This window comes from Aotus nancymaae, unplaced genomic scaffold (genome assembly GCF_030222135.1).
Source record: "Aotus nancymaae isolate 86718 unplaced genomic scaffold, 86718_ANA_hifiasm-v0.15.2.pri h1tg000028l, whole genome shotgun sequence".
Taxonomy (NCBI): Eukaryota; Metazoa; Chordata; class Mammalia; order Primates; family Aotidae; genus Aotus; species Aotus nancymaae.
In genome coordinates, this window is record NW_026988441.1 from 9,167,065 (window position 1) to 9,194,781 (window position 27,717).

A 27,717-nucleotide genomic window follows, 5' to 3' on the forward strand; every position below is an offset into this window, starting at 1 on the left:
GGCTAACGGTCACTTGAGGTCGGCTGTTACTTCATGGGAAGGCTGGATTATGGACGAGGGCTTCTTTTGCCGGGGTCCCTCCGTTGCCAGGCAAACGGTTCCCAGGGAGCGGTCGCTAAGGACTTGAGATTTCTAACTGGCCACGCCTCTTTCCAATACGGGCTCCGCCCCCGCAGCCAACCAAAAGTCGGTCACAGGCATGAAGGCCGCGCCCACCTTCTCGCCCCGCCCACAGTCTCAGCCCGTTACCCGAGCGACCGCGGGGGATCGTCCCGCCTCCGGACCTTGGTGCCAATCGAAGAGGCGTCGCCCGGGCGACGACCCCACCTTTTCCGGTGCGGGCTCGCGGCTTCCGGCAGGGGGTCTGGCTGCGGGCGGCGGTCCGGCAGCCGCTGGGCTTGGGGGGCGCCCAAGATGGCGGCCGGCGGCGCGGAGGGTGGCTCTGGCCCCGGCGCCGCCATGGGGGACTGCGCGGAGATTAAGTCACAGTTCCGCACCCGCGAGGGTTTCTACAAGCTGCTCCCGGGCGACGGCGCCGCTCGCAGATCTGGTCCGGCTTCCACCCAGACCCCGGTGCCGCCCCAACCGCCGCAGCCCCCGCCCGGCCCTGCCTCCGCCTCCGGCCCTGGCGCTGCAGGCCCCGCGTCGTCCCCGCCGCCCGTAGGCCCCGGGCCCGGGCCCGCGCTGCCCGCCGTGCGCCTCAGCCTCGTGCGCCTCGGAGAGCCGGACAGCGCCGGGGCCGGGGAGCCACCCGCCACGCCCGCGGGGCTGGGCTCGGGGGGAGACCGCGTCTGCTTCAACTTGGGCCGTGAGCTCTATTTCTACCCCGGCTGCTGCCGCCGCGGGAGCCAGCGGGTGAGCGGCCTGTATCGTGGGGCCTTGGGTGCTGAAAGGATGGGGGTTCCAGACAACTGATAAGAGGGTCCCCGAATTGACATGGGACCCTGAGATAGACATCCTAAATGTGGTGGACATCCTAGGGCGACTGCATTCTTGGACAGAGTGTAGGATTCTGAAACATGATGGGAGGCCCGCGGGGTGCTGGGCAGGCATCTTAGAGATGATGGTGGAATTCCCTTTACCCCCTTTATGCGTAGAGGTTCTGGGATAGTGAGTATTTTAGACGTGACCGGGTATCTGAGATGAGGTGGGATCCCCGGTTCTGGGGTGGCAGGCATGGTCATGGGGAATCATGAGATGCAAGCTCAGAGGTGATGGAGAAACCAGTACTGCAGCCTGGAGTGTTCGAAAGGGGTCTTGAGATTGAGCCCAGGAATGAGGAGAAGTCTAGAAGCGATGGGGGCCTTGAAGGTAATAGGGGTCTAGAAGCTGAATGGGATCCTATAGAAAATTGGGGTCTGGAGATTATGAGGCTCCTGGAGGAGATGAGCGTGTGGAAGCTGATGGGAGATCTTAAGAAGAGGAGAGGCCCTGGCAGGGAAATCTGCAGGTGTGATTCAGGGCATCCCTAAAGCGATGTGGTGAGAGCCCTGGCAGTTTATGATGGTCCCAGAAATGATGGGGATCCTCAGAGCCCACAGGTGATAAATGGGCCTAAAATGTGGGAGGCCATGAGGTTTGATGGGTCTCTGAACTGTGGCGCTTTAGGGACTCCAAAGTGAAGGGAGTACTAGGACATTAGGCTTTAGAGTCCTGGGAATTCGGATGACCTCGAGGTTTGGGGGTCTTGGAATATTGTGGTAATAGGTCCCAAGGGAGTTGCTGAGGTTATAGGCTGTAGAGGTGGGGCTAAAAGGAATCAGAGCTCAGGAACTGTGTGGACCCAGAACCCTGATGCTGTGGACAAGGGTGTGTCTGAATTAGGGGTGACCCAACTTTGGGGAGACACTGTGGTCAAGGGGGATCCTTACCATCTTTTTCGCTACTCTGTGATTTGGGTCTCCTTCCCGTCTGTGGTTGCCCCCTCCTTCCCAACCCACCTACTTACCTCCCCACTTCCCTCTGGGTTCTAACCCTGCTTCCTCTTAGTGGTTTCCCCCAACCTCAACATCCTCTTCCTTCCCCTCAGTGGCATAGACCGTTAACTCCTTTTCTCCCACCCCTCAAGTCCATTGATCTCAACAAGCCAATTGACAAGCGGATCTACAAGGGCACTCAGCCCACCTGCCACGACTTCAACCAGTTCACTGCTGCCACGGAGACCATCTCCCTGCTGGTGGGCTTCTCAGCCGGCCAGGTGCAGTACTTGGATCTCATCAAAAAGGACACCAGCAAGTTATTCAATGAGGAGGTGATTGCACCCCGCAGAGTCCCCAACTGCTCTGCCTTTCTCACCCACCCACTATCCGCCATTAGGCTGCAGCTGCCTGGGGAACAGTGTAGACCTGAGAGGGGCAGGACGAGGGACAGATGGAGAATTGGGGGACAGCTGCTAATGACAGCTGCACTTACTGTACCCAGGCCCTATGCTGTGTTACCCCTCATGCTGAATACTCCTTGAGTTTTTAACATTTTTTAAAACTTTTTGTTAATTTTAATTTTTATTTATTTGAGGCAGAGTCTTGCTCTGTGACCCAGGCTGGAGTGCAGTGGTGCAATCTCGGCTGACTGCAGCCTCCACCTCCCTGGTTCAAGCAATTCTCCTGCCTTAGCCTCCTGTGTGGCTAGGACTATAGGTGTGCCACGCCCAGCTAAGTTTTGTATTTTTAGTAGACACGGGGTTTCACCATGTTGGCCAGGCTGTTCTCAAACTCCTGACCTTGTGATCCACCCGTCTCAGCCTCCTAAAGTGCTGGGGTTACAGGTGTGAGCCACCACACCCAGCCATTCTTTGGGTTTTCATCAGCCACTGGATACAGAAGTGGGCTGCCCATTTTGCAGATCAGAGAACTGAGGCTAGTAAATAAGTTGAGTCTAGTTGATGCCCTTGTTGTTTGATTTCTGGACTCTGGAGGCTTTGGATTCAAAGCCCTGCTGCACCATTTACTCACCATGTGTCTTTGGGAAGGTGACCATTCTCTGAGCCTCACTTTTCCTCCTCTGTAAAATGGGATTCCAGTTCCTACCTCGCAGAATTGCTATTGTAGAATCATACATGGAGATTGCTCAGTCCTGGGCCAACTTGGCACACGAGGAGATGCCAGTAAACGACCTTATCCTCGGGCAGGGACTGCTCTTGGCTTCTGTCTCATTCTCTCTGGTCCAGAGGAGGTGTTCCATAAATATTCTCAGAATGAGTGAATGGCTGAAGGGAGTGAGTGGAACAGCGAGTGGATTAAAAATTCATTAGCTCATCCATTCACAAATAGTTTTTGAGCATCTGTTCTGTGCCAGGCACTGTTCCCAGCACTAGGGATATCACATCTCAGGGGCCTGGACAGGAGGCCCTGCCCTTTTGGAGCTTTCAGTCTAGCTGGGGAGACGGACAGTTAATCAAGTTAAGTCTTCGTGTGTCAGCAGGTGATTAAGGCCTGTGGAGAAGAAAACAGCAGGGAAGGGGCTGAGGGAAGCTTGGAGAGTGTAGTGGGGTGGTCAGGAAAGGCCTCACTCGGAGGTAATATTGAAATAAGCACCTGAAGGAGGCAGGCACGAAGAGTTACCTGGGAAAAGACATCCTTTTTTTTTTTTTTTTTCTGAGATAGGGTCTCACTGTCATCCATGCTGGAGTACAGTGGTGCGATCTTGGTTCACTGCAACCTCCGCCTCCCAGGCTCAACCAGTGCTCCCGCTTCAGCCTCCTGAGTAGCTGGGACTACAGGTGTGCACCAACACAACTGGCTAACTTTTGTATTTTTAGTAGAGATGAGGTCTCTTTATGTTGCCCAGGCTGGTCTCGAACTCCTAGGCTCAAGCGATTCTCCTGCCTCGACCTCCCAAAGTGCTGGGATTATAGGTGTGAGCCACTGTGTACGGCCAAGAAGGACATTCTGAATAGCGGGGCCAGCTAGGGCAAGCACAGAAGCCGTGTGGCCAGAAGAGTTACTGAGGGAGAGAGGATGGTGGGTGACTTCCAAGAAACAACAGAGGGACCGGCTCATGGAGAGTCTGGAAGGCCATGGAAAAGACTTTGCCTTTTACTCTTAGATGGAAGCCTGTGGAGGAGCCTTTCTCAGCAGGCTCATCTGAGCCCTGGAAGGCAGAAATGGCTGGAGTGATTATTTGCTCAGTTCTCCAAAAGATGGTTGGCACCTCACCCCCTAAGGGAGAGCAGCTCCTTAGTCTCATAGGCTGGCTGCCTGAGGGCATTAGGTCCTCGGCCTCTGGAACCCTGCTTGAGAGAGGCTGTGAAGCGTTGAGAGCCAGACAGTGCCAGGTGCTAGCTGATATTTCCCAGAGCATCTCCATGGCGGCTACAGAGGACAGACAGGCCCAGGCAGTAGAGACTGAGGCCAGTCACACAGTATTGCAGGCTTAGGGTGGTTGGAGTGGGGTGATGAGTAGAGGTTAGATTCTGGGTATATTTTGAAGGTAGAGCCCACAGGATTTGTTGAAGGATTGGGCGTGAGGAAAAGAGGGGCAGATGCTTAGGTTTTTTATCTAAGCACCTAGCAGGATGGGGGGTTGTCATTTGTCCAGGAATCACCTTCAGGCTGCCTTCTGTGTGCACTGATTTACAGAACAGCAAACCAAAGAAAGATCCCTATCACCCAGGCTAGAGTGCAATGGCACAATCTCGGTTCACTGCAGTCTCCGCCTCCCTGGTTCAAGTAGTTCTCCTGCCTCAGCCTCCTGAGTAGATGAGTAGCCACCATGCCCAGCTAATTTGTGTATTTTGTTGTTGTTGTTGTTGTTTTGAGGCAGAGTTCCGCTGTTGTTACCCAGACTGGAGTGCAATGGCACGATTTTGGCTCACTGCAACCTCTGCCTCCTGGGTTCAAGCAGTTCTCCTGCCTTAGCCTCCTGAGTAGCTGGGATTACAGGCACGCACCACCACGCCCAGCTAATTTTTGTATTTTTAGTAGAGACGGGGTTTCACCTTGTTGACCAGGATGGTCTCGATCTCTTGACCTCGTGATCCACCCGCCTCGGCCTCCCAAAGTGCCGGGATTATAGGCGTGAGCCACAGTGCCCGGCCTAATTTGTGTATTTTTAATAGAGATGGGATTTCACCGTGTTGGCCAGGCTGGTCTCAAACTCCTGACCTTGTGATCCGCCCACCTTGGCTTTCTAAAGTGCTAAGGTTACAGGCGTAACCTAGGAGGAGCTGGCTTTCCGTGAAGAAATTTCTTGCTTGAAGCCTGACATAGTGAAGATTGGGGGAGGGTTAGGCAGAGCAGTGATCCCCAACCTTTTTGGCACAGGAACCGGTCTTATGGAAGACAGTTTTTCCACAGAATGTTGTGGGGATGGTATTGGGATTGGGATGAACCACTGATCCACCTCTGATCATCAGGCATTAGATTTTCATAAGGAGCACACACCCTAAATCCCTTGCATGCGCAGTTCATGGTTGGGTTCATCGGGTTCGCGCTTCTGTGAGGAGTGAATGCTGCGGCTGCTCCAGTAGGGGGCCAGGCTCAGGCTGTCATGCCCGCTCGCCCACTGCTCACCTCCTGTTGTGTGGCCCAGAGGGTGGGGACCCCTGAGATAGAGGACAATTCTATGGCAGGTAGGACTGTCCCCTCACCAAAGATGGGACATCGAGGCTCCTTGGAGCACCCTGTGGCCACCTTGCAGCAGACCCCATTCCCCAACGTTTCCATAACCTGGTGTCCATCTGTCTCCCCCAGTTTGGGAGCTTCTTTCTGAGGAGGGCCTGGTGTGACACCTGCTGTGTGAGTGGGGCCGTGTCCAGCAGCCTTGGGGCCTTTGGGTTGGGGAGGAGGTCTGCCTGGGTTTTACTGCCTTCTCCCAACCCCGTCCTGTCTCCCCTGGCAGCGGCTGATCGACAAGACCAAGGTGACATATCTGAAGTGGCTGCCTGAGTCGGAGAGCCTGTTCCTGGCATCACACGCCAGTGGCCACCTGTACCTGTACAATGTCAGCCACCCCTGCGCCTCGGCCCCGCCCCAGTACAGCCTGCTGAAGCAGGGCGAGGGCTTCTCTGTCTACGCTGCGAAGAGCAAGGCACCCCGCAACCCGCTGGCCAAGTGGGCGGTGGGCGAGGGGCCCCTCAACGAGTTTGCCTTCTCCCCCGACGGCCGGCACCTGGCCTGCGTGAGCCAGGATGGCTGCCTGCGTGTCTTCCACTTCGACTCCATGCTCCTGCGCGGGCTCATGAAGAGCTACTTTGGGGGCCTGCTGTGTGTGTGCTGGAGCCCCGATGGCCGCTATGTGGTGACAGGTGGTGAAGACGACCTGGTCACCGTGTGGTCCTTCACCGAGGGCCGTGTAGTGGCTCGAGGCCACGGCCACAAGTCCTGGGTCAACGCCGTGGCCTTCGACCCTTACACCACGCGCGCAGAGGAGGCAGCGACAGCAGCCGGTGCTGACGGAGAGCGGAGTGGTGAGGAGGAGGAGGAGGAGCCCGAGGCTGCAGGCACAGGCTCGTCTGGGGGCGCCCCGCTCTCCCCACTGCCCAAGGCTGGCTCCATCACCTACCGCTTCGGCTCGGCAGGCCAGGACACACAGTTCTGCCTGTGGGACCTCACTGAAGATGTGCTGTACCCGCACCCGCCCCTGGCCCGCACCCGCACCCTCCCTGGCACACCTGGCACCACACCGCCGGCTGCCAGCAGCTTAAGGGGTGGTGAGCCTGGCCCAGGCCCTCTGCCCCGCTCGCTCTCCCGCTCCAACAGCCTCCCGCACCCAGCGGGCGGGGGCAAGGCGGGCGGCCCGGGCGTGGCGGCAGAGCCTGGCACACCGTTCAGCATTGGCCGCTTCGCCACGCTCACACTGCAGGAGCGGCGGGACCGGGGGGCCGAGAAGGAGCACAAGCGCTACCACAGCCTGGGTAACATCAGCCGGGGTGGCAGTGGTGGCGGCGGCAGTGGCGGGGAAAAGCCCAGTGGCCCTATCCCCCGCAGCCGCCTGGACCCCGCCAAGGTGCTGGGCACCGCCCTGTGCCCACGCATCCACGAGGTGCCACTGCTGGAGCCCCTTGTGTGCAAGAAGATTGCCCAGGAGCGGCTCACGGTCCTACTGTTCCTGGAGGACTGCATCATCACCGCCTGCCAGGAGGGCCTCATCTGCACCTGGGCCCGGCCGGGCAAGGCGGTGAGTGGCCCCACGCCAGCCTGCCCGGGACCTGGCAGGACCCTTGGCAGGAAGAGTCAGGCGTTGGCAGAGAGAGGGCTTTGTCACTGTCACAGCCTCTGGTTCCGTGGGGTGAGGGGAAGCCATGGAAGTCTTAGTGTTCCAGAACAAGACCTCTCAGATCTTAGAGTGACGGGGTCTAGCCCTCAGCGGCAGGCAGCAAGGAGGGGTGCGTGTGAGAGACAGCTGGGAGTGGGGGTGTCCAAGGCTGGCCGTCTGAAGAGCAGCAGATGGGCCCTGCATGGCCAGGTCTTAGTGCCTGTCACTCGAACCAAAATCTATTCCAGTTGGACATCTGTTTTTTTTTTTTTTTTTTTTTTTTGAGGCGGAGTTTCGCTCTTGATACCCAGGCTGGAGTGCAATGGCGCGATCTCGGCTCACCGCAACCTCCGCCTCCTGGGTTCAGGCAATTCTCCTGTCTCAGCCTCCTGAGTAGCTGGGATTACAGGCACGCGCCACCGTGCCCAGCTAATTTTTTTGTATTAGTAGAGACGGGGTTTCACCATGTTGACCAGGATGGTCTCGATCTCTTGACCTCGTGATCCACCCGCCTCGGCCTCCCAAAGTGCTGGGATTACAGGCTTGAGCCACCGCGCCCGGCCGGACATCTGTTTTTTTAAATGGTGAAACTTTTTTGAGTGCTTTGGGCCAAAACTCTAGGGGCAATCTCAAGCCTGTGGGCGTGGCTGCCAGCATGGGTCTGGGACTCAGGATCTGAGCCTCCTGCTGAAGGCTCAGGCTGGGAATCCCAGGCCTGGGTTCCAGTCCCACTCCCTGTGTCAACCCGGACAAGTCACTGCCCCCTGACTTTCAACTCGTCACCTCTTAGAACAGAGCCTGTAGGATGGGCAGTGGGTGGATGCACTCGCCTGCGGGGTGGGCTGTGGCATTGGGAAGTCACAGTAGGCGAAGCACAGGCCTGGCACCTTGTAAGTTCAGAGCTGGTCTTGGGTGTCTGCTCCTTAGGGCTTGGACTCAGGTGCCCAGGGTCCTAGAGGCCGTGGCTTGGTTCCTTGGATCCTCGGTTTTGGAATCGTAGAGTCCTGAGTCCCTAGAACTTGAAAGCACAATCTGAGCACCTCAGAGGCAAGATGGGTGGGATGCGGGGAGTCTGGCTGAGTCCTAAAAGAGACCCCTCTGTCTCCCTAGTTCACAGACGAGGAGACCGAGGCCCAGACAGGGGAAGGAAGTTGGCCCAGGTCACCCAGCAAGTCAGTGGTAGAGGTAGGACTGTCCCTGAGTTCTTTCCCCAGCACCGCAGGGTCCCTCCCAAGTTAGAAGGAAGCCCCAGTTTCCCCTTCCCCTCCCACCCTCACCCTTACCCCACTCAGGATCCGTGGAGGACTTTGATTATTGAGTGGAAGTGCCGACTGCCAGGACAGGAAGCTAGCTAAGATGCAAGTTCCCAGCCTAGAGCAGCGGCCTCGGGGGGGTCTGGGGTGGACCCAAGGGCAAGGCCAGGGTGGCAGCAGTTTTGGGGACTCTGGGCTGGCTCCCTCCCCTTGACACTGGCTGAAGCCTGGGTGGTCTCTAACCCCTCCCATCTCTCCCTCTCATCTTCCCCAGGGCATCTCCTCCCAACCAGGCAACTCCCCAAGCGGCACAGTGGTGTGAAGCCACCGATGTCGGGGCCCCCACCCCATGCCCCCAGCCTCCTAGCCATAACCCTTCCTGCTGACCTCACGGATCAACGTATTAACAAGACTAACCATGACGGATGGACTGCTCCAGTCCCCCAACCTGCACAAAATTTGGGGGCCCCCAGACTGGCCCAGACATTGGGGGGATGTCACGGTCCTTGTGGCCTCAGCCTTGTCCTCCACCTACTGCCAAGTACAATGACCTCTTCCTCTGAAACATCAGTGTTACCCTCGTCCCTGTCCCCAGCATGTGACTGGTCACTCCTGGGGAGAGACTCCCCGCCCTCCCACAAGAGCCCCAGGTCTGCAGTGTGCCCCTCAGTTGAGTGGGCAGGGCCAGGGGTGGTACAGCCCTTGCCCAGCCCCCACCCCAGCCACCCTTGCTATTGTCTGTGCTTTTGAAGAATGTTAAATTATGGAAGCCCCTCAGGTTCCTCCCTGTCCCCCAGGACCTCTTATTTATACTAAAATTCCCTGTTTTCTCAGCGGCTCTGTCCCCTTCAGAGGAGATGGTGTAGAGAACCTGTGTGTTTGCTCTTTGGTTCTGGGCAGTCCGCTTTCCCCGGAGGAGGAGTGCAGGCCTGCTCCCCTGCCCAGTATGTCCCACCCCTTTTAATAGCAGGAAAAGCCAGAGCCCGGGAAGGGAAGGGACCCTAGAGGCACATAGCTGGTGACCCATTCCAGTGCCCTCTTGGGGAGAAGAGCATCCTGCCCGCAGCCAGGGCCCCTCGTCAGAGTCCTCTTTTAAATTCCCAAAACTGCCCTGAACCACATTTCCCGGGCCCTGACCAGGTGGGACTCCTCGGTCCTTGCCTCCTAGTTTCTCAGGCTTGGCCCTGCCGAAGCCCAGGCGCCCCAGGCTGGCTGTTGGCCCTGACTTCCACTCTGGAGAACTGTCCACCCTGGAAAAAAAAGCTCAGATCCCTCCTGGCTCTTGGAGCCATAGGGAGTGTGTCTTCCCGCTCCACCCTCCACCCCCCGAAATGTTTCTGTTTCTAATCCCAGCCTGGGCAGGAATGTGGCTGCCCGGCCAGAGGCCAAGGAGCTATTTTGGGGTCTCCTTTGCCCGAGGAGGGCTTGGCTCCACCACTGGCCTCCCCCAGGCTTTGGGCAGCAGGTCACCCCTGTTCAGGCTCCGAGGGTGCCCCCTCTTGGTCCTCTCCTCACCACCCCTTCCCCACCTCCTGGAAAAAAAAAAGTGTAAAGTGGAGACCTAGAGGGCTAAATTTAACTGTCCGAGTTGGAATCTGTCTCTGAGTCACCCAAGAAGCTGCCCTGGCCTCCCGCCCCCTTCCCAGGCCTCAGCCCCTTTCTCCCACCCAGCCCTAGCCCCAGCCCTAGCCCCCAGCTCTGGAGCTTGTTGGGAGCAAGGGGTTGATCGCTACTGGGCCACTCAGCCTTGATTGGCCCCGTTTCAGCAATGGGCGGATTCCTCTTGGAATCTGTCACACCTGTAGCTTCCTCTGTGCTCAACCTTTTTATTGGGGTGACAGTGTGAGAGTTGAGATTCTTCATCTGTCCCCCCTACTCTAGCACTAAAGGGTTCTGCAGGGCCCTGGAAGGAGGGAGCTTGGGGGGCTGGCTTGTGAGGGGTTAAGGCTGGGAGGCGGGAGTGGGGCTGGACCAAGGGGTGGGGAGAAGAGGAGGAGGAGGCCTCAGCAGCAGAGAGAAGTGGCCAGAGAGGCCCAGGGGACAGCCAGGGACAGGCAGACATGAAACCAGGGCTCCAGGGCCTGGACAGGGGCTGCCTGGCCCTGTGACAGGAGGACCCCGAGCCCCCGGCCCGGGGAGGGGCCATGGTGCTGCCTGTCCAACATGTCAGCCGAGGTGCGGTTGAGGCGGCTCCAGCAGCTGGTGTTGGACCCCGGCTTCCTGGGGCTGGAGCCCCTGCTCGACCTTCTCCTGGGCGTCCACCAGGAGCTGGGCGCCTCCGAACTGGCCCAGGACAAGTATGTGGCCGACTTCTTGCAGTGGGGTGAGTGCCTGCCCTCGGGGCTCCTGCAGGCGGGGTGGGGGTGGGGCAGGAGATGGGTCTGGGCACAGAGGCCTGGCTGTTGGGGAGTAGGATGGCAGGATGGGAATGGGGAGATCCTCCCATCCTGGGGCTCAGAGTGTGGACCTGGGTCCTAGGGCAACGTTTCCCTGCCCTTGCCACCCTGGAGGGGCAGAGTAAGGTCAGCAGAGGCCAGGGCAGCTATGACTCAGAGCTGTGGCTTAGGAGTTGCAGCAGGCCCAGGCCAGGCTGCCAACAGCCTCCCATGGCCTCCCTGCACCCCACCCCAGGGTGAGGGCCAGGGTCATTCTGGAAGCTCCCTCTCCTGGGACCCTGCCTCCAAAAGTTGGCCCTATGGCCCTCTCCCCTGGTTTCTGCAGCCTGGGGCAAGCCAGGAGGGACAGCATGGGGCAGCTGCCAGGGGCGCAGCCGACAGGCAGGTGTTCGGCGCCAGCCTCTCCAGCTGCCCCAACAGGTGCCCAGGCATTGGGAGGGCGGTGACTCACTTCGGGCCCTGGGGGAGAAGCAGCTTTGCAGACAGGCACCACCAGCACCCCCTCCTCTTTGATCGAGGAGGGACAACGGTTCTTGGGTTCTTCTGGGTGTGCCTCCTTTCTCTGTAGGTTCTGCGCCCACCCCCCAGCCCCAAAGTCTTTGTCCCTATGAGCCGTGCGGGTCAGCCACCATTCCCCCCACCCTGGCTCCCTGCGTCCTTTAGTTCTCCTGGCCCGGGGCCTCCAACCTTCCAGCTGTCCCACAAATCCCCCTCTTGCAAGGGCTTTCCAGGGCCTAGGGCCAGGGCTGGAAGGAGGATGCTTCCCATACTGCCAGCTGCCTTGTCTGCCCCCCTCCTCCCCCAGCCCTGGACTCGGGCTCACTGGTCACTGGATTCTGTCACTCCCAGCACCCTGCCCCTCTAGCCCCTACATGCCCGGCCCTCAGTGACTGGCGCTTGGTCTTCGGCCTGTGTGTGCCACTGTCTCTTGCTTCCTGTCTCTCCACCTTCCCCTGCTTCCTCTTGTGTCCATGTCTTTCTGACCCAGGCCTGGTTCCTTTTCCTCCTCCTCCCATTTCACAGATGGGAAGGTGGAAGCCGAGAAGGGTTAGGCCACTCAGCCTCTGGAAAAACCTTATCCCAACCTCCCCAGCCCTTAATGACTCTCCTGGCCTCCCTTTAGCGGGGGATGAAGTTGGGCTGGCAGGGTAAACTGAGACCGGGCGGGGTAGGGGTCTGGCTCTCCCGGGAGGAGCACTCCTTTTGTGGCCCGAGCTGCATCCTGCGGCCCCTCCCCTGCCAAGCCTGGGGCGGGGGAGGGGGCCTGGGTTCCCACTGCCTTAAAAGGGCTCAATGTCTTGGCTCTCTCCTCCCTCCTCCGTCCTCGGTCCTGGCTGGTTCGTCCCTGCTGGCCCACTCTCCCAGAACCCCCCAGAACCCTCCAGGGCCCCTCTCTTTCCTCCAGAACCCACTGTGTCTCCCCTCCTTCCTTCCCCTCCCATACCCACCCCTCTCTCCATTCAACCTCCACTTCTTCCACCCCTGGGAGTCCAGGTCTCCCTATCCCACTGTCCCTGAGCCTCGAGCCTCCACTCGAGCCTGTCCCCCACCCAAGCTGCCCTGTTTAACGTTCCTAGTCGGAGGACCTTGACTTCTGGGAGCCCGATTGTCATCTGTTAATAAGGGATGGGACTAAGAGATGGGCCGGGATGGAGCACTGGAGTCTGGGATGTGTGACCATGCTGGCTTTGTTTCCCTGTTCCATTCCTTCCCCCAGCCCCAAATCCAGGGTTTCCCAAAGTGTGGTTCAAGAACCACTTGCATCTGAATCTAGAGGTACTGGATACAACCCCACGTCTGGGCCATTACCCAGTACATACTACATGAGAACGTGGGGGTGGGGCCCCAGCTGCACCTAGAGTCGGGGTGGAAGGCTGGAAGACCAGGAAGGTGGAAGAACTGGGTCTTATTTCCTTCTCCCCCTGTCCTTCAGGGTCTGCCCTTCTACAGACTTCCTTACCCCACCCTTGCTCTCTTGCACTACCCTGGAGCCCTCTGGCCCAATGCCCTGTCCCCCTAAGGGCTTCCCAGGCACCTCACCTCTATGGGAGTACGGTTTTGGGTTCCCAGAACCTTACACAGTGTTTATGTCTTTGGGAGGCAGATAGTCTTAGGGTGAAGCTGAGCAGCAGAGAGAAGGGGAGACAGAGGGACAGAGGGTGGGGCTTTCCTCCTGGTCTCCAGTGCCCTTTCTGGTGACACTCGGTTCTTTTCCCCCACCACACCCCCAGCGGAGCCCATCGTGGGGAGGCTTAAGGAGGTCCGACTACAGAGGGAGGACTTTGATATTCTGAAGGTGATCGGACGCGGGGCGTTCAGCGAGGTGAGTCCTGAGCCGGAAGGGAGTCCCACTTGACTAGTGGTGGGCGGGGCATGGGGAGTAGGGCGGGGTCTTAGAAATTGATGAATGACCGAGCCTTAGAACCTAGGGCAGGGCTGGAGGCGGAGCTTGGGACAAGTAGGCGTGGTGTGGTAGATAAGGCGGGGCCACGGCTGGGTGCAGACCGAGGTGGAGTTGGGTCTGGGCGAGCCCTTCTGCTTTCCCGCCATCTCCACCCTATCACCCTATATCGGCCTCAGGTAGCGGTGGTGAAAATGAAGCAGACGGGCCAGGTGTACGCCATGAAGATCATGAACAAGTGGGACATGCTGAAGAGAGGCGAGGTGAGGGGCGGGGCAGGCGTGGGGGGCCTTGAGGATCCGCGCCCCTCTCCGGCTGCAGCTCCTTCGGGTGCCCTGCAGGTGTCGTGCTTCCGTGAGGAGAGGGACGTGTTGGTGAATGGGGACCGGCGTTGGATCACGCAGCTGCACTTCGCCTTCCAGGATGAGAACTATCTGGTGAGCTCCGGGCCGGGGTGACTAGAAAAAGAGGGAGAGAGCCCCGTGCTGACACTGGACGAGGAGGTGGGGAGAAGAGGCTCTAGGATTGAGGGCGCTGCCTGGAGACGCCTGTGGGAGAGTCTGTGTGCGGTAAGAGGGTGTGTCACTCGGATGAGGGGCCTTCCTTATCTGGGGTGGGGATGGTGTCTCTCACTGCCCGTTTCTGGGGCTGATTCGGGCGACTCTTTTATAAAGATGTCTATGCTGGGGTAGTCTCTTATCTGGAATGGGATAGCTCTTCAGGAATTCTAACGAGGCCACTGCCTAGGCAGGGAGTGTCTGCGACCTGTTCTCTGGATGTTGCGCGGTCTTTGGATTCTTTTTCCCAGAACTTGTCAGGGAGAGTGAATCTGCCTAGTGACGTCCCGGGAAAGGTTTTTTGTGTTTTTTTTTTCCGGGGGGTGGGGAGCGGGGCTGCAGGTGGCCTGATTTGGCAGGGCAGATCTCTATAGTTCTCTTTGGGCTGAGGCTGCAGGTCTCTGCTCAGGGATGGGGTGTCTCTGGGAGTGGTTGTCCCAGCCATCCGTGATGAATCAGGGCCTCGGGGGACTACCGACCACCCATGATGCACCCCCTCTCAGTACCTGGTCATGGAGTACTACGTGGGCGGGGACCTGCTGACGCTGTTGAGCAAGTTTGGGGAGCGGATCCCAGCCGAGATGGCGCGCTTCTACCTGGCCGAGATTGTCATGGCCATAGATTCGGTGCACCGGCTCGGCTATGTGCACAGGTGGGCGCAGAATGGCTGAGAGCTGGGGCGGGGGGATAGCAAGCTTGTTCCCTGGCAGGGTTCCTGGAAGGTCGGAGCCCAGAGAGGGCAGGGCCTAGAGAGGGACCTCCTTGGTTAGGGCCCAACGGGGGCGGTGCCTGGGAGTAGGGTCCAGAACTGTAGAATCCCCACAGGAGCAGAACTCGAGGAGGTGGGGCTTCAGGCAGCACTGCCCAAAGCGGGCAGAGCCTGGTGGGACCACGGGAGGGAGGTTCACTTCTCCCACCCTTCTTTCCTCGGTGCAGGGACATCAAACCCGACAACATCCTGCTGGACCGCTGTGGCCACATCCGCCTGGCTGACTTCGGCTCCTGCCTCAAGCTGCGGGCAGATGGAACGGTGAGCCGGTGCCAGCTGCAGAGCCATTCAGGCCGCTAATGAGGGATGGGAGGCACAGAGTGTGGGGGCGGGACTGGATTTGGAGGGGAAGAAGGAGATGACCCAGGCCTAAGTGTTCGTTGTGTGGCAGAGCTTTAGACCAGGCAGAGGGAGGGGATAAATATTCGGGAGTGGTTGGAAGGAGGGCCCAGAGCTGGTGGGCCCAGAGGGATGGATCTGAGCCTTGCTCTGCTCCTTTTGGTCCAGGTGCGATCTATGGTGGCTGTGGGCACCCCAGACTACCTGTCCCCCGAGATCCTGCAGGCTGTGGGCGGTAGGCCTGGGACAGGCAGCTACGGGCCCGAGTGTGACTGGTGGGCACTGGGTGTGTTCGCCTACGAAATGTTCTATGGGCAGACGCCCTTCTACGCGGATTCCACGGCAGAGACCTACGGCAAGATTGTCCACTACAGGGTGAGCGCAGCCCCAGAGAGCCCTGACCTCTCCCCGTGGGTGCTCCCAGGCTATCACTTCCTCTCCCTCTTCCTCTGAGCAGGAGCACCTCTCTCTGCCGCTGGCAGATGAAGGGGTCCCTGAGGAGGCTCGAGACCTCATCCAGCAGCTCCTCTGTCCCCCGGAGACACGGCTGGGCCGGGGTGGAGCAGGCGACTTCCAGACACATCCTTTTTTCTTTGGCCTCGACTGGGATGGTCTCCGGGACAGCATGCCCCCCTTTACACCGGATTTCGAAGGTGCCACCGACACATGCAACTTCGACTTGGTGGAGGACGGGCTCACTGCCATGGTGAGCGGGGGCGGGGTAGGTACCTGTGGCCCCTGCTTGGCTGCGGGAACCTCCCCATCCCCTCTCTATAAAGTTGGAGTAAGGACAGTGCCTACCTCCTGGGGTCCTGAATCACTCTTTCCCCAGAGCACCTGCTCTGTGCCCACCTAGTGCTGAGGACCCAGCAGTGACCTAGCCTTACAGTCCAGTGGGGGAACGCAGACTTGCCTTAGACAGTGAGGCCCCAGAGTGATCAGGGCTGAGACAACGGAGTGCAGGTGGTGAGGGGCTCCTGACTCAGCAAGGAAGGTCCTGGAGGGCTTCCTGAAGGGGGAAGCTATCTGAGCTGAGACTTGGAGCCATGAGAAGTAGGAGAGGACTGCTCTCTCCACCATGTAACAAGCTGTCATGGAATGCTTGCTTGGCTATGGGTGCCCTTTTCCAGATAATTCTGGGAATGCAGCACTGACCAGATTAGCTCTGGTCCCTGCCCTCATCCACTTGCAGTCTAGAGAATTAGAGAATTATGGAGAGTGTGGCAGGTGCCCCAAAGGGAAGCAACAGGATACAAGAAAAAATGGTGGGGCCAGGATACAGTGGCTCACGCCTGTAACCCCAGCACTTTGGGAGGCCGAATTGGGTGGATTGCTTGAGTCCAGGAGTTCGAGACCAGCCTGAGCAATGTGGTGAGACCCCCATCTCTACAAAAATGTATAAAAATTTGGTTGGGTGTGGTAGCACATGTCTGAATACTCAGCTACTTGGGAGGCTAACATGGGAGGATTATTTGAGCCCAGGAGGTCAAAGCTGCATGAGCTGGGATTATGCCACTGCACTCCAGCCTGGGCAACAGAGACAGTGTAAGATAAAATTACATTGAAATTGCCCAGGCTGGAGTGCAGTGTAAGATAAAATTACATTGAAATTAAAAAATAGGCTGGGCAAGGTGGCTCACACCTGTAATCTCAGAACTTTGGGAGGCTGAGGCGGGCAGATCACTGGAGGTCAGGTGTTCGAGACCAGCCTGGCCAATGTGGTAAAACCCTGTGTCTACTAAAAATACAAAACTTGCCAGGTGAGGTGGCTCATGCCTATAATCCCAGCCCTTTGGGAGGCCAAGGCAGGTGGATCATGAGGTCAGGAGATTGAAACCATCCTGGCTAACATGGTAAAACACTGTCTCTACTAAAAATTAAAAAAATTAGCCAAACATGGTGGCAGGAGCCTGTAAACCCAGCTACTTAGAAGGCTGAGGCAGGAGAATTGCTTGAACCCAGGAGCCAGAGGTTGCAGTGAGCCGGGATCGTGCCACTGCACTCCAGCCTGTGAGACAGAGTGAGACTCCATCTCAAATAATAATAATAATAATAATAAATAATTTAAAAATAAAAAATATAAAACTTAGGCGTGGTGGCTCATGCCTGTAATCCCAGCTACTCAGGAGGCTGAGGCAGAAGAATTGCTTCTACCTGGGAGGTGGAGGTTGCAGTGGGATGGGACTGTGCCACTGTACTCTAGGCTGGGAGACAGAGAGACTCCATCTAAAAAAAAAAAATAAGTGGGCTGGGCACAGTGGCTCATACCTGTAATCCCAGTACTTTGGGAGACTGAGGTGGGAGGACTGCTTAAGCCCAGAGTTTGTAACCAGAACAACCTGGGCAGCATAGGGAGACCCCTAGGCAACATAGAGCGACCCGTGTCTACATTTAAAAAAGAAAGAAGAAAGAAAAGAAAAAATGGCCAGGCGCAGTGGCTCAGGCCTGTAACCCCAGGACATTGGAAGGTCCAGGCGGGTGGATCACTTGAGGTCAGGAGTCTGAGACCAGCCTGGCCAACATGGTGAAACCCCATCTCTACCAAAAATATAAAAAATTAGCCGGGTGGGTTGGCGAGTGCCTGTAATCCCAGCTGCTCAGGAGGCTGAGGCAGGAGAATCACTTGAACCCAGGAGGCAGAGATTGCAGTGAGCCGAGATCGTGTCACTGGACTCCAGACTGGGTGACAGAGTGAGACTCTGTGTCACAAAAAAAAAAATGATGGAGGGGCCACTTTAGATAAGCCCTGAGTTGGGGCTGGCTTGGGGGGAACACGTAAGCCATGATCAAAAAGCAGTGAGGGGCCGGGTGTGGTGGCTCACACCTGTAATCCAAGCACTTTGGAGGCCAAGGAGGGCGGATCACCTGAGGTCGGGAGTTCAAGACCAGCCTGATCAACATGGTGAAACCCCGTCTTTATAAAAAATAAAAATTAAAAAAATTAAAAAAGCAGTGAGGGACCCACCCTAAGGACTGCGGATGACATCTGTGTGTCTTGTGCAGGAGACACTGTCGGACATTCGGGAAGGTGCGCCGCTGGGGGTCCACCTGCCTTTCGTGGGCTACTCCTACTCCTGCATGGCCCTCAGGTAAGCACCGCCCTGGGTGATCTCCAGAGGCCCCGAGGCTGCCTGGGCTTCCCAGGGCCTGCTCCTCGGCGGCCAGCAGTTGCAGGATCAGTCTTGGAACCTTATTGTTTTGGGAACATGGACTCCTAAGAAGCCAGAATTGGAGGACCTTAAAATCTCAGATATATGTACTTCAGAATGTTAGATTCATTTCTAAAACCTCAGAGCTGGCCAGGCACAGTGGCTCACGCCTATAATCCCAGCACTTTGGGAGACCAAGGTGGGCAGATGACCTGAGGTTGGGAGTTTGAGACCAGCCTGACCAACATGGAGAAACCCCATCTCTACTAAAAATACAAAATTAGCTGGGCATGGTGGCGCATGCTTGTAATCCCAGCTACTTGGGAGGCTGAGGCAGGAGAATCACTTGAACCCGGGAGGCGGAGGTTTCGGTGAGCCGAGATCGCATCATTACACTCCAGCCTGGGGAACAAGAGTGAAATTTAGACTCAAAAGAAAAAAAAAAAAAAAAAAATATATATATATATATATATATATATATATATATATATATATTTAAATAAATTTACAGGCTCAGCACAGTGGCTCAAGCTTGAAATCCCAGCACTTTGGGAGGTTGATGCAGGCTGATCACTTGAGCCCAGGACTTCAGGACCAGCCTGGGCAACACAGTGAGACCCCATCTCTACATAAAATTGAAAAAATTCAGCCAGGCATAGTGGTCTGTCCCTGCAGTCCTAGCTACTCAAGAGGCTGAAGTAGGAGGATCACCTGAGCCTGGAGTTTGGGGCTTCAGTGAGCCATGATTGATTGCAGCTGCGGCTAGTGTGAGGCCATATACATCATGCACTGCTGATCACAATCAGAAAATACAGATAAGGACAAGGAAGTCAATATCTTGTGAGCTCACCAGACGCAGTGGTCCCTGGCTCACACGTGCACAGACACGTTTAACTACTGTAGAACAGGTGGTTTTTTTTTCTCCATGCTACCTTGTCTAAGAGAACAGGTGGTTTTCTAATCAGCTTTTATTACTGGAAAACATTACAAATGCCATTTCTTATCGTTAATGAACTCCAACTCGATTCTGAACCGCTGTGGGGCCTGAACAGGTGGGTCAGGATTGAACCCATCCTCTGTTAGACCCAGGTGCGTGTCCAGGATAGCTAGGTCCTGAGCCATGTTCCCACAGGAGAGAGTGCTGGGTTGTAGGGGACAGCCACTTCTTACCCCAGGGAGGGGCTGTCCCCTTCCCACAGCTGAGCGGGGTGTGCTGACCTGGAGTCGCCATCTTGGGGTCCTATTCCCAGTCTTAGGACCACATCCATGGAGGTGGCCAGAGCCAAGCAGTCTCCCTCATCAGGTCTGCAGAGGTCACATGTCAAAGGAGGAGACGAACTGACCCTAGAACATGGGGGTCTGGACCCCAAGTCCCTGCAGAAGGTTTAGAAAGAGCAGCTCCCAGGGGCCCAAGGCCAGGGGAGGGGCAGGGCTTTTCGTAAGCAGGGGAAGGGCTGTCAGCCCACCTGACAGTTCTCTTCACTCTGCCGCTCCCCTTCCTCAGATCAGGTGGTCTTTGAAGCAGCTGTCCTTTACCCACAGTCCAGGAGTTCCTGGTTCTCCATTCAAGAATCAGCATTCTGTCTCTCTCCCTACTCCCTCCTCCTCTCCCCAGGGACAGTGAGGTCCCAGGCCCCACACCCATGGAACTGGAGGCTGAGCAGCTGCTTGAGCCACACGTACAAGCGCCCAGCCTGGAGCCTTCGGTGTCTCCACCAGATGAAACAGTAAGTTGCTAGAGGGGAGGGTCCATCAGGGACAAACAGGAGAGAAAAGGCAAGGGCTTCCTGGGTGGGGTGCACTGTGGGGCCCTCTGGGAGCTTACTGAACAGGAGCAGACAGAAACCACAGAGACGAGGCTACTTCAGGTCCCTGTGAAGGAGTTACAGCAGGGCGTTTAAGGGTGTGTGTGTTGCAGGGGATCTAAGGAGCTTATCTTTGAGCACTGGTGAAGGAAAGAAAAGTGCCAGGTGGTCAGGCGAGACCTTAAGGGCAAAGGCCTTGGGCAGTTGGGAATCCTGGTTTGTTCCTGAAAGTCACAGATAGTTTGGCTGAATCGTTCCTGAGATGGCTGAAGAGGCCAGCAGAAAACAACCTGGCAAGACCTTTTGTCCTGAGGGCATTAGGGAGCTGGAGGGATTTTGAGAAGCAGAGGGTCAGGGTCAAGTTGTGTTAGTGTTTTAGGACTAGCCCTCTAGTCCCTGTGTAGATTGAGGGGACCAGACTCAGGGATGGGGCTGAAGGGAGTAGGGAAGGGAGGGGGCTTGGATCATTGCAGGAGCGGTGGCAATTCCAGAAATCCCGAGAGGGTGGAGGAGTAGGGGACAAGTGAGAATCCCAGGCCTGGAACCAGTGCTCAAGTCCTGAGTCTCCCAGGAGCCACAGGCAGCCTTAAGCCTGGTTCCCGTACACAGGCCGAAGTGGCAGTTCCAGCTGCTATCCCTGCGGTGGAGGCTGAGGCCGAGGTGACCCTGCGGGAGCTCCAGGAGGCCCTGGAGGAGGAGGTGCTCACCCGGCAGAGCCTGAGCCGGGAGATGGAGGCCATCCGCACGGCCAACCAGAACTTCGCCAGGTCGGGGTCGAGGCTCGGGGCCTGTGACAACCCTTGGCAGCCCCTCTCGTCCAGCCCAGACGGACTCACCGTCCTTACTTCCCCACAGTCAACTACGCGAAGCCGAGGCTCGGAACCGGGACCTGGAGGCGCACGTCCGGCAGCTACGAGAGCGCATGGAGTTGCTGCAGGCAGAGGGAGCCACAGGCAAGTCCCTCAAGCGTCCCCTTCCCGAGGGCCGGGAGGAGGTGGGCCGTCTGCTCCGTGGGGCGTGTATGGACACCTGGGGGAGGAGAGGGACCCATGCTGGGGCACGCCGCGCCACCGCCCTCTTTCGCCCCTCCACGCGCCCTATGCCTCTTTCTTCTCCTTCCAGCTGTCACGGGGGTCCCCAGTCCCCGGGCCACGGATCCACCTTCCCATGTAAGACCCCTCTCTTTTTCCCTGCCTCAGACCTGCTGCCCACTCTGCAGACTCCCTCCCTGGCTCCTGGTCTCCCCGTCCAGATATAGGGCTCACCCTACCTCTTTGCGACTTCAGAGGGCAGAAGCCCTTCATTCAGTCCCAGATCTCCCTCGGTTCAGGTCTCACCAGATCCCCTCTGGGATCTCCCTAGATAACCTCCCTGGCCTCGACTCCCCTCGCTGTCTCTCGCCCCACCGCCGAGGGCTGGACTGGGCTCCGATCGGGTCACCTGTCCCTTCTCTCTCCAGCTAGATGGCCCCCCGGCCGTGGCTCTGGGCCAGTGCCCGCTGGTGGGGCCAGACCCCATGCACCGCCGCCACCTGCTGCTCCCTGCCAGGGTACGTCCGGCTGCCCACGCCCCCCTCCGCCGCCGCGCCCCTAGCTGCACCCGCCCAGTGCCACCCGCTTAGCTGCGCATTTGCGGGGCTGGTCCCACCGCGGGAGGGAGGATCCTCGGGCAGCGAATCAACACAGGCCGCTAGGAAGCAACCAATGACGAGTTCGGACGGGATTCGAGGCTTGGGAGTGGACTAACAGCAACCGCAGGCTGTTGGGGAGGGGGCGAGGCGCAGGGAGGAGTGCGGGCCCACCTATGGGCGTAGGCGGGGCGAGTTCCAGGAGCCAATCAGAGGGCCGTGCTGGGTGCCGACCTCGCCCTCTCCCCGCAGGTCCCTAGGCCTGGCCTATCGGAGGCGCTTTCCCTGCTCCTGTTCGCCGCTGCTCTGGCTAGTGCCGCCGCCCTGGGCTGCGCTGGGTTGGTGGCCCACGCCGGCCAACTCACCCCAATCTGGCGCCGCCCTGGAGCCGCCCTCGCCCCCTGAACCCTAGAACTCTCTTCGACTCTGGGGCCTCGTTGGAAGACTGAGCGCCCCGGGCACGGCACAGAAGCCGCGCCCACCGCCTGCCAGTTCACACCGCTCTGAGCGTGGGTCTCCGCCCAGTTCCAGTCCTGTGATCCGGGCCCGCCCCCTGGTGGCCGGGGAGGGAGGAGCCGGTTCCGCGGCCGGCGAACGGGGCTCGAGGGGGCCTTGTAGCCGGGAATGCTGCTGCTACTGCTGCTGGGGGAATCGCAGACCACTTCTTTTTTTCGGCTAGGCTGAGGGCCCGACGTGGATGGGCAAACTGCGAGCCTGAAAAGGCGGCAAGCCGGGCTGTCCGTGTTCCACCCTCCACGCACCCCCATCCATCATCGGTTAGCAAACCGCAAATCCCCCTTGGGCATGATTCCCTGCTCTCCAGGGAGTGTCCGGCGCGACCTCTGCCCGCTTACTCGGGATATTTGCTTTTGCCAACCCCGCTCTTTCGGGGGATCCCGCGCCCCCCTCCTCACGTGCGCTGCTCTCGGAGCCCCAGTCGGCTCCACCCGCCTTGGCGGTTTGGATATTTATTGACCTCGTCCTCTGACTCGCTGACAGGCTGCAGGACCCCCAACACCCCGATCCACGTTTTGGATGCACTGAGACCCCGACATTCCTCGGTATTTATTGTCTCTCCCCACCTAGGACCCCACTCCCGACCCTCGCGAATAAAAGGCCCTCCATCTGCCCAAAGCCCTGGGCTCCGCAGTGTCCATGGTTTGCGTTGTAGGCAGGAGGCTACGCAGCGGGCCAATCCGAAGGCGGGAGGCGGCCGAAGGTTTGAGAGGAGCTAGCGGGACGCGAAGCGGACGAATCAGGGGTGGGGGAGGAAAAGCCACGGGGCGGGGCCTTGGCGTCCGGCCAATAGGAGAGGGCGAGCGGGCCACCCGGAGGCGCCGCCCACGCCCAGCTGTGGCCCAGCTGTGGCACCGAGCGTCGAGAAGAAGGGGGCTGGGCTGGTAGCGCGCGCGCGCGGCCATCCTCCTTCCACTGCGCCTGCGTACGCCACGCGCATCCGCTCTGGGGACGCAAGCTCGAGAAAAGTTGCTGCAAACTTTCTGGCCCGTTCCCCGCCCCTCCTCCCGGCCAGACCCGCCCCCACTGCGGAGCCGGGAATTCCGAGGGGCGGAGCGCAGGCCGAGATGGGGAATGTGGGGGCCTGCAGAGGACCCTGGAGACGGAGGCGTGCAGAAGCGCAGTCTCGGAGCGAAGGCTTCGCGCCCTTAGCCCTCCTGGACGGCCCGTTACCTTCTGCGTTGTCCCGATGGGGAAACTGAGGCCCTGAGCCAGAAGCACTCGCGGGGGGAGGCAGAAAGCGCGGCCAGAGGCGGAGGGAAAACAAAGGGAGAATCACGGACAGACAGGGAGAGGGACGAACACACACACAGGGACAGAGACCGGGTGGAGAGCTGGGTCTCGCCTTCCCGGTGTGGGGCGCAGGGTTGGCCTGGGGAGATCAAGAAGCGCAGGGAGTGGAGCGAAAAGGGGGGACAGGTGGGGGAGGGGGCTGGGGAAAGCCCAAGGGAGGAAGAGAAGGAGGGAGGAACTTCCCAAAGTTGCAAAACATGGCTACCTTGCCTGCGGAGCCGAGCGTGGGGCCGGCGGCCGGGGGGGAGGCGGTGGCGGCCACTGCGACCGAAGAGGAGGAGGAGGAAGCGCGCCAGCTCCTGCAGACTTTGCAGGCGGCCGAGGGTGAGGCGGCGGCAGCGGCCGGGGCCGGGGCGGGTGAAGCGGCGGCGGGAGCAGAGGGCCCGGGATCCCCGGGCGTCCCTGGGTCGCCCCCCGAGGCCGCTGCCGAACCGCCCACGGGCCTCCGCTTCTCACCCGAGCAGGTGGCGTGCGTCTGCGAGGCGCTGCTCCAGGCGGGCCACGCCGGCCGCTTGAGCCGCTTCTTGGGCGCACTGCCCCCGGCCGAGCGCCTACGTGGCAGCGACCCGGTGCTGCGCGCGCGGGCCCTGGTGGCCTTCCAGCGGGGCGAGTACGCTGAGCTCTACCGGCTACTCGAGAGCCGCCCCTTCCCCGCCGCCCACCACGCCTTCCTGCAGGATCTCTACCTGCGCGCGCGCTACCACGAGGCCGAGCGGGCCCGCGGCCGCGCGCTGGGCGCAGTGGACAAGTATCGACTGCGCAAGAAGTTCCCGCTGCCCAAGACCATCTGGGACGGCGAGGAGACAGTCTACTGCTTCAAGGAGCGCTCCCGTGCCGCGCTCAAGGCCTGCTACCGCGGCAACCGCTACCCCACGCCGGACGAGAAGCGCCGCCTGGCCACGCTCACCGGCCTCTCGCTCACGCAGGTCAGCAACTGGTTCAAGAACCGGCGGCAACGCGATCGGACCGGGGCCAGCGGCGGCGCGCCCTGCAAGAGGTGAGGAGCCTTGGGAGGCGCAAGTCCCACTTTCCCGGGGACATCCCGTCCACCAGCCCTCCTCCCCCGTGCCCACTGCTGGGGCCGGCGCGCCGAGGTCCTCGGACTCCTCCCGCTCAAGCCCCGGGCGCCCGCGGGGCGCAGGGACTAAGCATGGACGGCACAGGCACTCGCCCGGGCCTTCTCCCCAGCATCACTGCCCAGCACGCGTCTCTTCGAACCGCGGCTCCATTCCGAGCTCCTGCCCAAATCCCATCGGTGTTGGGGACCACACTGCGGGGTGCACTAGAGGGGCTGCGGAAAGAGGGCAGGGGCCTGTGCCCACCCCACCCCGCGTAGGGGCTGCTTTCCAGCCCCCTTTCTTCCCTGCCCGTTACTCTTCCCCACCCGCCCCTACACCCCCTCTGGGCCTGGACAGCGTGGTCCTTCGTCTGCCTTTGTTGTGAAACGTGAACCTTCCCCAGCTCTGGTTTCCCTGTAACCCAAGCCCTTCCCCTCCCACCCTGAGCGCTGGCCTCTCCCTTCTCTGACGCCCCACGGGGAGGGCACCGGGAACTGGGCTGGCGGCGCCTGCTCCCTCTCTCCAGGCCACTCGCCTGCTTTCCACCCAACCAAGGAACTTTTAGGGCAACCTAGGAGGAGCTCAGCCTGAGGACCCGAGGCCGAGGCAAGGGGAAGCAAGGGCCTCTTCCCTCCCCAGCGCTTCTCTGCAGTGCTGTCCACACATGGCTTGCAAAAGGCCCTCGGGTTTTGGGTGGTCTCAGAGGGGCTTCATAACTCCTGGAATGATTCACTGAAGCTTGGGCCTGGGAAAGGTGGGAGAGCAGCCAGCTGGCTCTGCGGGAGGCCCCACAGGCTAAGGGACCCCAGCTAACAGCCATTTCTCTGGCCAGCGAGTCTGATGGGAATCCCACGACTGAGGACGAGTCCAGCCGAAGTCCTGAGGACCTGGAGAGAGGGGCGGCCCCAGTGTCTGCCGAGGCCACAGCCCAGAGCTCCATATTCCTGGCGGGGGCCAGCCCTCCTGCGCCGTGCCCTGCCCCCTCCTCCATCCTGGTGAATGGGAGCTTCCTGACTGCCAGCAGCTCCCCAGCAGTACTCCTCAACGGCGGTCCTGTCATCATCAATGGCCTGGCCCTGGGCGAGGCCTCCAGCCTGGGCCCGCTGCTGCTCACCGGGGGTGGGGGTGCCCCTCCACCGCAGCCCAGCCCTCAGGGGGCCAGTGAGGCCAAGACTTCCCTGGTCCTGGACCCTCAGACAGGGGAGGTGCGGCTGGAGGAGGCTCAGCCAGAGGTCCCTGAGACCAAAGGGACCCAGGTGGCTGCTTCGGGACCAGCCCCTGGAGAGGAGGTCCCGGGGACCCTGCCCCAAGTGGTGCCTGGCCCCCCGCCAGCTGCCACCTTTCCTCTGCCCCCGGGGCCAGTGCCTGCTGTGGCTGCCCCACAAGTGGTGCCGCTCTCCCCACCCCCGGGGTACCCCACGGGCCTGAGCCCCACTTCCCCACTGTTGAACCTGCCCCAGGTGGTGCCCACCTCACAGGTGGTGACCCTGCCCCAAGCTGTGGGGCCACTGCAGCTGTTGGCAGCCGGGCCAGGCAGCCCTGTGAAGGTGGCAGCCGCAGCAGGCCCTGCCAATGTGCACCTGATCAACTCCGGGGTGGGCGTGACTGCCCTGCAGCTGCCTTCGGCCACTGCCCCAGGTACCCCTATTTTCTTCCCTCAGGCCTGGGTAAGAGCCAGGGGAGGGGGGTGCAGTCATCTCAGAGAGGGAGGGGCTGTCCATGGGCTCCTGGGGAGCGTCTCATCCCTGGCAAGTCCCAGTGCCCCACCAGAAGGCTCCCTCTGCCCACCCTCCTGCCGAAGTCTCCACCTCCGCCTGGCTTGGCTGGCTCTCCCGGGGCTCTCACCTATGCTGGGCCCCTCTCTACCCACAGGAAACTTCCTCCTGGCCAATCCTGTGTCTGGGAGCCCCATCGTGACCGGTGTGGCCGTGCAGCAGGGCAAGATCATCCTCACTGCCACTTTCCCCACCAGCATGCTCGTGTCCCAGGTCCTGCCGCCAGGCCCCAGCCTGGCCCTGCCCCTGAAGCCAGAGACGGCCATCTCTGTGCCCGAGGGAGGCCTCCCAGTGGGCCCCAGCCCTACTCTCTCAGAGGCGCATGCCCTAGGCACCCTCTCCACGCAGCAGCCACCTCCCGCCGCCACCACCTCTGGCGCCAGCCTGCCCTTCTCCTCTGACTCCCCCGGCCTCCTGCCCAGCTTCCCAGCGGTTCCACCGGAGGGGCTGATGCTGTCACCTGCGGCTGTGCCGGTCTGGCCAGCAGCGCTGGAACTAAGTGCAGGAACAGAGGGGCTGCTGGAAACAGAAAAGGGGCTGGGGACGCAGGCCCCCCACACCGTGCTGAGGCTGCCAGACCCTGACCCTGAGGGGCTGCTCCTGGGGGCCACCGCAGGGAGCGAGGTTGATGAGGGGCTGGAAGCTGAGGCCAAGGTTCTGACGCAGCTCCAGTCAGTGCCTGTGGAGGAGCCCTTGGAACTGTGACCCAGCGCGGCCCTGTGGCCTCGCACAACAATGGTGCTGAAGACTTAGGGACAGGAGATGGAGGAGGGAGCCCCAGAAACGCGATTGCTGAAGACCCCAGCCACCACGTCCTACCCAGGTGGCCCCTCCCAGCCCTGGTGATGCTGGGAGATGCGTCTCAGGCCACCTCCTGCCCAGGGCTCCTTCCCCTCTGGATGGGAGGCCTCTCTGTTAACAGCCCTCCCCATGCTGTGCCCTGCCATATACACGGAGGACTCAGGGGTCTTGACTCGGGGGCCCTGCCCCTTCCACCTGGTACTAGCTGTGAGCAGAACACCCTGCCCCAGGGCCGGACTTCCAGCCTTCAGAGCCTTCTCCCTGTCACTCCGTCAAACACTATTAATAGCTCTGCTGATAGATAGCTGGTGTCACAATTGCCTGGAATCCGAAGGTAGAGGACAGGCAGCCCCCGCCCCAGAGACTGGAGACCCTCCCAAGCATGGCATTTCCTGCCAGGGTGGGGGGCAGCTGTGGGGCACCGGGGATCTTCCCCCACCAGCTCCCCTGGACTCAAGCCCTTGTCGTCACATCTGGCCCAGACCAAAGATTCCCTCATCCCCGGGGGCAGCCCTGCCCACTGTGTCCCCTTTGTATCCTAAATCTTTATTTTTCTAGGACATGTTATGCCTCCATTTTCAATTAAAATAAAATTAGTGGACTACACCGCCACCAGGGCTGTGGGGTGCCTTCCAGGGCCTGCCCAAAGCAGCACTGAACACAGCCCTAGTGGAGACCTGGCTTTCCTACTGCTGCCTCCCAGGGGAAAGGGCTTTGCGTTCAGATGCACAGGGTGGCTGCAGAGGGCGGGCAGTGAGGCCTCCTGCCAGCCGCAGGCCTCCAG

The 27,717-nt window shown here is 59.7% G+C and overlaps 3 protein-coding genes across 8 annotated transcripts; all 3 read left to right on the forward strand.

Annotated features, from left to right (window-relative positions):
- Positions 1-325: 325 nt before the first annotated feature.
- Positions 326-9,281, forward strand: DMWD (DM1 locus, WD repeat containing). Its single transcript, XM_021668481.2, has 5 exons — positions 326-855; positions 2,069-2,251; positions 5,839-7,116; positions 8,305-8,379; positions 8,722-9,281. Exons 1-5 carry the CDS (start codon positions 415-417, stop codon positions 8,767-8,769), a joined length of 2,025 nt encoding a protein of 674 aa, XP_021524156.2. The 5' UTR covers positions 326-414; the 3' UTR covers positions 8,770-9,281.
- A 99-nt stretch (positions 9,282-9,380) lies between these two features.
- On the forward strand, positions 9,381-22,624 carry DMPK (DM1 protein kinase). Of its 6 annotated transcripts, none has more exons than XM_012446718.3 (16): positions 9,381-10,770; positions 12,561-12,619; positions 13,075-13,166; positions 13,424-13,507; positions 13,586-13,681; positions 14,305-14,453; positions 14,738-14,831; positions 15,078-15,284; positions 15,367-15,630; positions 17,913-17,998; positions 19,674-19,785; positions 20,473-20,630; positions 20,719-20,816; positions 20,986-21,032; positions 21,323-21,412; positions 21,743-22,624. In XM_012446718.3, exons 1-16 carry the CDS (start codon positions 10,592-10,594, stop codon positions 21,893-21,895), a joined length of 1,968 nt encoding a protein of 655 aa, XP_012302141.1. In that variant the 5' UTR covers positions 9,381-10,591; the 3' UTR covers positions 21,896-22,624. The 6 variants fall into 6 exon arrangements, with proteins under 6 accessions (XP_012302141.1, XP_064237216.1, XP_012302138.1 ...); XM_064381146.1 differs by having other exon boundaries at positions 21,327-21,412; XM_012446715.2 differs by lacking the exon at positions 12,561-12,619.
- Positions 22,625-23,496: 872 nt separating this feature from the next.
- SIX5 (SIX homeobox 5) lies at positions 23,497-27,545 on the forward strand. The gene is made up of 3 exons (XM_012446719.2): positions 23,497-24,296; positions 25,190-25,995; positions 26,230-27,545. The coding sequence occupies exons 1-3, from the start codon at positions 23,497-23,499 to the stop codon at positions 26,835-26,837; spliced, it is 2,214 nt and encodes a 737-aa protein (XP_012302142.2). The 3' UTR covers positions 26,838-27,545.
- Positions 27,546-27,717: the final 172 nt, after the last annotated feature.

Coding starts and splice junctions, on each gene's coding strand:
- DMWD (XM_021668481.2), top strand. CDS start 415: ATGGCGGCCGGCGGCGCGGAGGGTGGCTCTGGCCCCGGCGCCGCCATG. Junction 2,252..5,838: donor GCAAGTTATTCAATGAGGAG/GTGATTGCACCC, acceptor CTCCCCTGGCAG/CGGCTGATCGACAAGACCAA. Junction 8,380..8,721: donor CCAGCAAGTCAGTGGTAGAG/GTAGGACTGTCC, acceptor CATCTTCCCCAG/GGCATCTCCTCCCAACCAGG.
- DMPK (XM_064381146.1), top strand. CDS start 10,592: ATGGTGCTGCCTGTCCAACATGTCAGCCGAGGTGCGGTTGAGGCGGCT. Junction 13,682..14,304: donor TCCAGGATGAGAACTATCTG/GTGAGCTCCGGG, acceptor ACCCCCTCTCAG/TACCTGGTCATGGAGTACTA. Junction 17,999..19,673: donor TACTCCTGCATGGCCCTCAG/GTAAGCACCGCC, acceptor TCCTCTCCCCAG/GGACAGTGAGGTCCCAGGCC.
- SIX5 (XM_012446719.2), top strand. CDS start 23,497: ATGGCTACCTTGCCTGCGGAGCCGAGCGTGGGGCCGGCGGCCGGGGGG. Junction 24,297..25,189: donor GGCGGCGCGCCCTGCAAGAG/GTGAGGAGCCTT, acceptor TTCTCTGGCCAG/CGAGTCTGATGGGAATCCCA. Junction 25,996..26,229: donor GCCTTCGGCCACTGCCCCAG/GTACCCCTATTT, acceptor CTCTACCCACAG/GAAACTTCCTCCTGGCCAAT.